Source organism: Scyliorhinus torazame, chromosome 19 (assembly GCF_047496885.1).
Source record: "Scyliorhinus torazame isolate Kashiwa2021f chromosome 19, sScyTor2.1, whole genome shotgun sequence".
NCBI classification, from domain to species: Eukaryota; Metazoa; Chordata; class Chondrichthyes; order Carcharhiniformes; family Scyliorhinidae; genus Scyliorhinus; species Scyliorhinus torazame.
The window spans coordinates 27,265,814-27,276,596 of record NC_092725.1 but is presented as its reverse complement, the minus strand read 5'-3'; the positions used below and the strand labels follow the sequence as shown (position 1 = coordinate 27,276,596).

Below are 10,783 nucleotides of genomic sequence, written 5' to 3'. Positions count from 1 at the left end.
AGTGAGCGAGAGACGGAGAGAAAGGGGGAGACAGTGAAAAAGAGCGAGCGAGACGCGGGAGTGAGTGTGAGCAAGACGCGGAGAGAGTGAACGAGAGACAGAGAGAGCGAGAGGCAGGGAGATAGCGCGAGGGACAGGGAGCGAGAGAGTGAGCAAGAGACAGGGAGAGAGAGAGAGCGAAAGACAGGGAGAGGATGAGAGCGAGAGACAGAGAGAGCGAGCGAGACAGGGAGAGTGACCGAGAGACAGGGAGAGGATGAGTGCGAGAGATGGAGAGAGAGAGAGCGAGACGGAGAGAGAGCGAGGGAGAGACAGGGAGAGAGAGCGAGTGAGAGACGGAGAGAAAGGGGGAGACAGTGACAAAGAACGAGAGAGACGCGGGAGTGAGTGCGAGCGAGGCGCAGAGAGTGAGCGAGAGACGGAGAGAAAGCGAGAGACAGGGAGAGAGCGAGGGACAGGGAGCGAGAGCGAGCGAGAGATGAGAGGGACGTGGAGGAGGGAGCGAAGGAGGAGAGGGAGAGAAAGGGGTGCGGGAGAGACAGAGAGGGAGAGCTGATCTCCGAGGAGGGAGAGAGAGGTAAAGAGAGACACAGAGAGGGTGAATGCTGATTTGAGTTAAGGGGGAGAGAGGGAGGGAGTGAGTACGTGTTGGTTCCTTTGAGAGAAGGAGCGGAGTTGTGAGGGACATGTACAAGATGGTGACAGGATTGGATCAAGTGGATGAAGAAAAGCTGTTGGCTGACGGTACAAAGATTCGGAGGGAGAGGAGTTGCGGGAGACACAGATTTAACGTTCTGGCCAATGGGGGGGGGGGCAGTAAGAGGAAGAACCTTTTTACACGGCGAGTGGTAACAACCTGGAACTCGCTGCATATGACATGGTGGCAGCGGGCACGGTGAATGATTTCAATTGGTCGGCACTTGAGGGAAACACATTTTCACGTCTACTGGAGTGGGAGGATTTCTCAACAGAGAGCTAGCATGGAGTTGCTGGGCCGAATGGACGCTTCCTGTGCTGTACATGATGTTCAGAGTCACTAAGATGGAAGGATTGAGGAGGTTGTCTGGGGAGATCCCACTCTGCCTCAACTGAGCAGCTGCATCTTTCTGAGGCATTCACAAGTTTGACTGCACTGCTCACACTCACACACACTCACTCACTCACTCACTCACACACTCACTCACTCACTCACTCACACTCACTCACACCGACACACACTCACTCACTCACACACACACACACACACACACTCGCTCACTCACACACACCGACACACACACACACCGACACACACACACACTCACACACACACACACACTCACTCACTCACTCACACACACTCACTCACCTACACACACTACACTCACACCGACACACACACACACCGACACACACACACACAAACTCACTCACTCACACCGACACACAAACACTCACTCACACCGACACACACACACACACTCACACCGACACACACACACTCACACCGACACACACACCGACAAACACACACACATTCACACCGACACACACTCACTCACACACACACACTCACACCGACACACACACTCACACCGACACACACACACACACACACACACCGACAAACACACACATTCACACCGACACACACTCACACACACACACTCACACCAACACACACTCACACTCACACCGACACACACTCACACCGACACACACAGACACACCGACACACACACACTGACAAACTCACACACACACACACACTCACACACACACGCACACACACTCACTCACTCACTCACTCACTTACACACACACACTTACACTCACACCGACACACACACACCGACACACACACACACAAACTCACTCACACCGACACACACACACTCACTCACACCGACACACACACACTCACACTCACACCAACACTCACACACACTCACACCGACACACACTCACACACACACACACACTCACACCAACACACACTCACACCGACACGCACTCACACCGACACACACTCACACACCAACAAACACTCACACCGACACACACTCACACCGGCACACACTCACTCACACCGACACACACTCACACCGACACACACACACACTCACACCGACACACACTCACTCACACACAAACTCTCTCACTCACACACACTCACACACACACTCACACCGACACACACACTCACACCGACACACACACAGACAAACACACACACTCACACACACTCACTCACTCTCACACTCACTTACACGCACACACTTACACTCACACCGACACACACGCACACACACATACACACCGACACACACACACACACACAAACTCACTCACACCGACACACACACACTCACTCACACCGACACACACACACTCACACCGACACACACTCACACCAACACACACACACACTCACACCGACACACACTCACTCACACACAAACTCTCTCACTCACACACACTCACACACACACACACACACTCACACCGACACACACACAGACAAACACACACACACACACACACTCACACACACACTCACACACACTCACTCACTCTCACACTCACTTACACACACACACTTACACTCACACCGACACACACACGCACACACACACACACACCGACACACACACACACACACCGACACACACACACACACAAACTCACTCACTCACACCGACACGCACACACTCACTCACACCGACACACACACACACTCACACCGACACACACTCACACCAACACACACACACATTCACACCGACACACATTCACACCGACACACACTCACTCACACAAACTCACACACACACACACCAACTCTCACACAGACACAAACTCACACACACACACAAACTCACACACACACACAAACAAACTCACACCGACACACACACAAACAAACTCATACAGACACAGACACACAAACTCACACGGACACAGGCACACAATCTCACACGGACACACACAAACTCACACACAGAGACACACACACATCACACAGACACACACGCACAGATACATACACACACAGACAGACACACACACACACAAACCCTCTCACACAGATACGCACACACACATTCACACCGACACACACTCACTCACACACACTCACACCAACACACCAACACACACACTCACACCGACACACTCACACCGACACACACTCACTCACACTCACACCGACACACTCTCACCGACACACACACACACCGACACACACACTGACAAACTCACACACACACACACTCACACACACACACTCACACACACACTCACTCACTCACTCACCTACACACACACACACTTACACTCACACCGACACACACACACACACACACAAACTCACTCACTCACACCGACACACACACACTCACTCACACCGACACACACACACTCACACCAACACTCACACACACTCACACCGACACACACTCACACCGACACACACTCACACCGACACACACTCACACCGACTCACACCCACTCACACTCACACCGACACACACTCACACCGACACACACATGCACTCACACCGACACACACTCACACTCACACAAACTCTCACTCACACACACACACACTCACACCGCCACACACACAGACAAACTCACACACACACACACTCACTCACACACTCACTCACTCACTCTCACACTCACTCACTTACACACACACACTTACACTCACACCGACACCCACACACACACACCGACACACACACACAAACTCACTCACTCACACCGACACACACACACTCACTCACACCGACACACACACACTCACACCAACACACACACACACATTCACACTGACACACACTCACTCACACACACACACACAAACTCACACACACACACAAACTCACACACACACACAAACTCACACAGACACACAAACTCACACGGACACAGGCACACAAACTCATACGGGCACACACAAAACTCACACACAGAGACACACACACACACATCACACAGACACACACACACACGCACAGATACATACACACACAGACAGACACACACACACACACACACACAAACTCACTCACTCACACCGACACACACACACTCACTCACACCGACACACACACACACTCACACCGACACACACACTCACACCAACACACACACACACATTCACACTGACACACACTCACACACACACTCACACCAACACTCACACTCACAACGACACACACTCACTCACACTCACACCGACACACACACACTCACACCAACACTCACACACACTCACACCGACACACACTCACACCAACGCACACTCACACCGACACACACTCACGCTGACACACACTCACACCGACACACACTCACTCACACTCACACCGACACACACACCGACACACACACACACTCACACCGACACACACTCACTCACACACAAGCTCTCTCACTCACACACACTCACACACACACACTCACACCGACACACACACTCACACCGACACACACACAGACAAACTCACAGACACACACACTCACACACACACTCACACACACTCACTCACTCTCACACTCACTCACTTCCACACACACACTTACACTCACACCGACACACACACACACACACACACACACCGACACACACACACACAAACTCACACAGACACACAAACTCACATGGACACAGGCACACAAACACACACGGGCACACACAAAACTCACACACAGAGACACACACACACACACATCACACAGACACACACACACACGCACAGATACATACACACACACACAGACACACACACACTCACTCACTCTCACACTCACTCACTTACACACACACACTTACACTCACACCAACACACACACACACACACACACCGACACACACACACAAACAAACTCACACAGACACACAAACTCACACGGACACAGGCACACAAACTCACACGGGCACACACAAAACACACACACAGAGACACACACACATCACACAGACACACACACACACGCACAGATACATACACACACAGACAGACAGACACACACACACACAAACTCACCCACTCACACCGACACACTCACACCGACACAGACACACACAAACTCACACACACACACTCACACACACACACTCACACACACACACTCACACACACACTCACTCACTTACACACACACACGCTTACACTCACACCGACACACACAGCGACACACACACACACAAACTCACCCACTCACACCGACACACACACACTCACACCGACACAGACACACACACACTCACACCGACTTGTGTGTCTGTGTGAGTTTGTTTGTGTGTGTGTGTCGGTGTGTGTGTGTGTCTGTCTGTCTGTCTGTGTGTGTATGTATCTGTGCGTGTGTGTGTGTGTCTGTGTGATGTGTGTGTGTGTGTGTGTCTCTGTGTGTGAGTTTTGTGTGTGCCCGTGTGAGTTTGTGTGCCTGTGTCCGTGTGAGTTTGTGTGTGTGTGTGATATATACACTCATAGATACATACACACATTGACAGACACATAAACAGATACTCACACATATACACACGCACACATGGACAAAGACACCAATTAGGAGCAGGAGGAGGTCATTCCGCCCCTCGAACCCTGCTACCCCATTCTATAAACTTCCTGTCTGATCGGATTGGGGCCTCAACTCCACTTCCCTGCCCCTCCCCCTCGTAACCCTCCACTCCCTCGCCGATCAGAAATCTGCCTCACTCGGCCTTGCATATATTCAATGAGCCGCAGCCCCCCTGCTCTCCCGGGGGCGGGGGGGGGGGAATTCCACAGACTGACCCCCCTCTGAGAGAAGAAATTCCTCCTCATCTCCGTCTCCAATGGGGAGACCCCCTTATTCTGAAACTGTGGCCCCCACGAGGGGGGAAACATCCTCTCAGCGCCCACCCTGTCGAGCCCCCCTCAGAATCTGATAGGTTTCAATAAGATCACCTCTCATTCTTCTAAACCCCAATGGGTACAGGGCCCAACCTGCTCAAACCTTTCCTCATCAGACACCCCCCGCCCTTCATCCCAGGAATCAGCCCAGTGAACCTTCTCTGAACTGACTCCGACACGCGTCTATCCCTCCATGAGAAGTCTAAAACTGGACCCAGTGCTCCATCTGTACACCCAGTGTACACTGAATTTCCCAGTAAAACGTAACCTTTAACCAATCGTTCACTGCTTGAGATATGATTCAGCTTCTGTGGTGATGTAACGGGAGCAGGTTGATCAGGGAAGTGTAATGGATGCTGTGTATATGGACTCGCAGGGGATTGTTTTGTCTGTTGCCACCAGAACAAACATGCAAGCAAAAATTAAAAAGCAGGCAGTCTGGAGGTGGCAGGGAGGGAGAATGGGGACATGAGGGGACACAGGGGTGGGTTAGGCATGACTCAGCACGGCAGCATCCTGCGGATTGTTCAGTGTGAGGGTGAGGGCTGTAGGGCCTTTAAGGGTCAGTGGGCTCCAAGGCAGTTGGAGAGTCAAGGATTGCGCATCACGGGTATGTATGCGATGGGCTGAATGACCTCTTCCTGCGCTGTGTGATGTCACCAGGTTATGGAGTTGCTGATTTTAATCCGTTGTCATGTTTTCATCTTTCCCCGGCTGCTCACCCGCTCTTCCCGGACTCTGCAGCTGACTGTTGATCGAAGCGTTGAGAGAGGGACACAGAACGTGGACAATATGAAAATCTCTCACAGTCTGGAAGTGATGGTGGTCCTGAGCTGTAAGTTGCTGATTTCCACGTGTAGGAAGGGGGAAGTAAGGTGTCTGTTCTGCAGGAATGGGCGCTTGTGGGAGAGGAGGAGGAAAGAGCGGAGGAGGAGGAGTGGGAAAGAGAAGGGATGACGGCACCGTGAGGCACACCTACAAATATAATAATATAATAGAACACCATACGTCACAGGCTATAACACTGTATATACAACATAACACACTGAGTCACTGGGCATAACACTATATATTATATAATAACACACCATGTGTCACTGGGTATAACGCTGTGTATATTATATAATAACACAGCGTGTGTCACTGGGTATAACGCTTTGTATATTATATAATAACACACCGTGCGTCACTGGGTATAACGCTGTGTATATTATATAATAACACACCGTGCGTCACTGGGTATAACGCTCTGTATATTATATAATAACACACCGTGTGTCACTGGGTATAACGCTGTGTGTATTATATAATAACACACCGTGTGTCACTGGGTATAACGCTGTGTGTATTATATAATAACACACTGTGGGTCACTGGGTATCACGCTGTGTATATTATATAATAACACACCGTGTGTCACTGGGTATAACGCTGTGTATATTATATAATAACACACCGTGTGTCACTGGGTATAACGCTGTGTATATTATATAATAACACACCGTGTGTCACTGGGTATAACGCTGTGTATATTATATAATAACACACCGTGTGTCACTGGGTATAACGCTGTGTGTATTATATAATAACACACCGTGGGTCACTGGGTATCACGCTGTGTATATTATATAATAACACACCGTGTGTCACTGGGTATAACGCTGTGTATATTATATAATAACACACCGTGTGTCACTGGGTATAACGCTGTGTATATTATATAATAACACACCGTGTGTCACTGGGTATCACGCTGTGTATATTATATAATAACACACCGTGTGTCACTGGGTATAACGCTGTGTATATTATATAATAACACACCGTGTGTCACGGTATAACGCTGTCTATATTATATGATAACACACCGTGTATCACTGGGTATAACGCCGTGTATATTATATAATGACACCGCACTGGGTATAACGCTGTGTATATTATATAATAACACACCGTGTGTAACTGGGTATCACGCTGTGTATATTATATAATAACACCGTGTGTCACTGGGTATGACGCTGTATATATTATATAATAACACACCGTGTGTCACTGGGTATAATGCTGTGTATATTTTATATAATAACACACCATGTGTCACTGGGTATAACGCTGTGTATATTATATAATAACACACCGTGTGTCACTGGGTATCACGCTGTGTATATTATATAATAACACCGTGTGTCACTGGGTATGACGCTGTATATATTATATAATAACACACCGTGTGTCACTGGGTATAACGCTGTGTATATTATATAATAACACCGTGTGTCACTGGGTATAACGCGGTGTATGTTATATAATAACACGCCGTGTGTCACTGGGTATTACGCTGTGTATATTATATAATAACACACCGTGTGTCACTGCATATAACGCTGTGTGTATTGTATAATAACATACCGTGTGTCACTGGGTATAACGCTGTGTATATTATATAATAACACACCGTGTGTCACTGGGTATAACGCTGTGTATATTATATAACACACCATGTGTCACTGGGTATAATGCTGTGTATATTATACAATAACAGACCGTGTGTCACTGGGTATAACGCTGTGTATATTATATAACACACCGTGTGTCACTGGGTATAACGCTGTGTATATTTTCTAATAACACCGTGTGTCACTGGGTATAACGCTGTGTATATTATATAATAACACACCGTGTGTCACTGGGTATACCGCTGTGTATATTATATAACACACCGTGTGTCACTGCGTATAACGCTGTGTATATTATATAACACACCGTGTGTCACTGGGTATAATGCTGTGTATATTATATAATAACACACCGTGTGTCACTGGGTATAACGCTGTGTATATTATATAACACACCGTGTGTCACTGGGTATAACGCTGTATATATTATATAATAACACACCGTGTGTCACTGGGTATAACGCTGTGTATATTATATAACACACCGTGTGTCACTGGGTATAACGCTGTGTATATTATATAACACACCGTGTGTCACTGGGTATAACGCTGTATATATTATATAATAACACACCGTGTGTCACTGGGAATAACGCTGTGTATATTATATAACACACCGTGTGTCACTGGGTATAACGCTGTGTATATTATATAACACACCGTGTGTCACTGGGTATATCGCTGTGTATATTATATAATAACACACCATGTGTCACTGGGTGTAACGCTGTGTATATTATATAATAACACACCGTGTGTCACTGGATATAACGCTGTGTATATTATATAATAACACACCGTGTGTCACTGGGTATAATGCTGTGTATATTATATAATAACACACCGTGTGTCACTGGGTATAACGCTGTGTATATTATATAACACACAGTGTGTCACTGGGTATAACGCTGTGTATATTATATAATAACACACCATTCGTCACTGGGTATAACGTTGTGTATATTATATAATAACACACCGTGTGTCACAGGGTATAATGCTGTGTATATTATATAATAACACACCGTGTGTCACTGGGTATAATGCTGGATATATTATATAATAACACACCGTGTGTCACTGGGTATAACGCTGTGTATATTATATAACACACCGTGTGTCACTGGGTATAACGCTGTGTATATTATATAATAACACACCGTGTGTCACTGGGTATAACGCTGTGTATATTATATAACACACAGTGTGTCACTGGGTATAACGCTGTGTATATTATATAATAACACACCATTCGTCACTGGGTATAACGTTGTGTATATTATAAAAATAACACACCGTGTGTCACAGGGTATAATGCTGTGTATATTATATAATAACACACCGTGTGTCACTGGGTATAATGCTGGATATATTATATAATAACACACCGTGTGTCACTGGGTATAACGCTGTGTATATTATATAACACACCGTGTGTCACTGGGTATAACGCTGTGAATATTATATAATAACACACCATTCGTCACTGGGTATAATGCTTTGCATATTATACACTAACACACCGTGTGTCACTGGGTATAACGCTGTGTATATTATATAATAACACACAGTGTGTCACAGGGTATAACGCTATGCATATTATATAATAATACACCGTGTGTCACTGGGTATAACGCTGTGTATGTTATATAATAACACACCGTGTGTCACTGGGTATAACGCTGTGTATATTATATAATAACAGACCGTGTGTCACTGAGTATAACGCTGTGTATATTATATAGCACACCGTGTGTCACTGGGTATAACGCTGTGTATATTATATAATAACACACCGTGTGTCACTGGGTATAACGCTGTGTATATTATATAATAACACACCGTGTTGCACTGGGTATAACGCTGTGTATATTAGGTAACACACCGTGTGTCACTGGGTATAACGCTGTGTATATTATATAATAACACACCGTGTGTCACTGGATATAACGCTGTGTATATTATATAATAACACACCGTGTGTCACTGGGTATAACGCTGTGTATATTATATAATAACACACCGTGTGTCACTGGGTATAACGCTGTGTATATTATATAATAATACACCGTGTGTCACTGGGTATAACGCTGTGTATATGATATAATAACAGACCGTGTGTCACTGGGTATAACGCTGTGTATATTATATAGCACACCATGTGTCACTGGGTATAACGCTGTGTATATTATATAATAACACACCGTGTGTCACGGTATAACGCTGTGTATATTATATAACACAGCGTGTGTCACAGGGTATAACGCTGTGTATATTATATAATAACACACAGTGTGTCACTGGGTATAACGCTGTGTATATTATATAATATCACACGGTGCGTCACTGGGCATAACGCTGTGTATATTATATAATAACACACCGTGTGTCACTGGGTATAACGCTGTGTATATTATATAATAACACACCGTGCGTCACTGG

At 46.6% G+C, this 10,783-nt stretch overlaps 1 protein-coding gene across 1 annotated transcript in view; it reads left to right on the top strand.

Annotated features, from left to right (window-relative positions):
• The first annotated feature begins 686 nt into the window (after positions 1-686).
• Positions 687-10,783, top strand: part of LOC140396647 (serine protease 27-like) — a 172,981-nt gene continuing 162,884 nt past the window's right edge. Inside the window, exon 1 of the mRNA XM_072485442.1 lies at positions 687-744. Coding sequence (XP_072341543.1) covers positions 687-744 — 58 coding nt within the window. The remainder of the gene's footprint in view (positions 745-10,783) is intronic.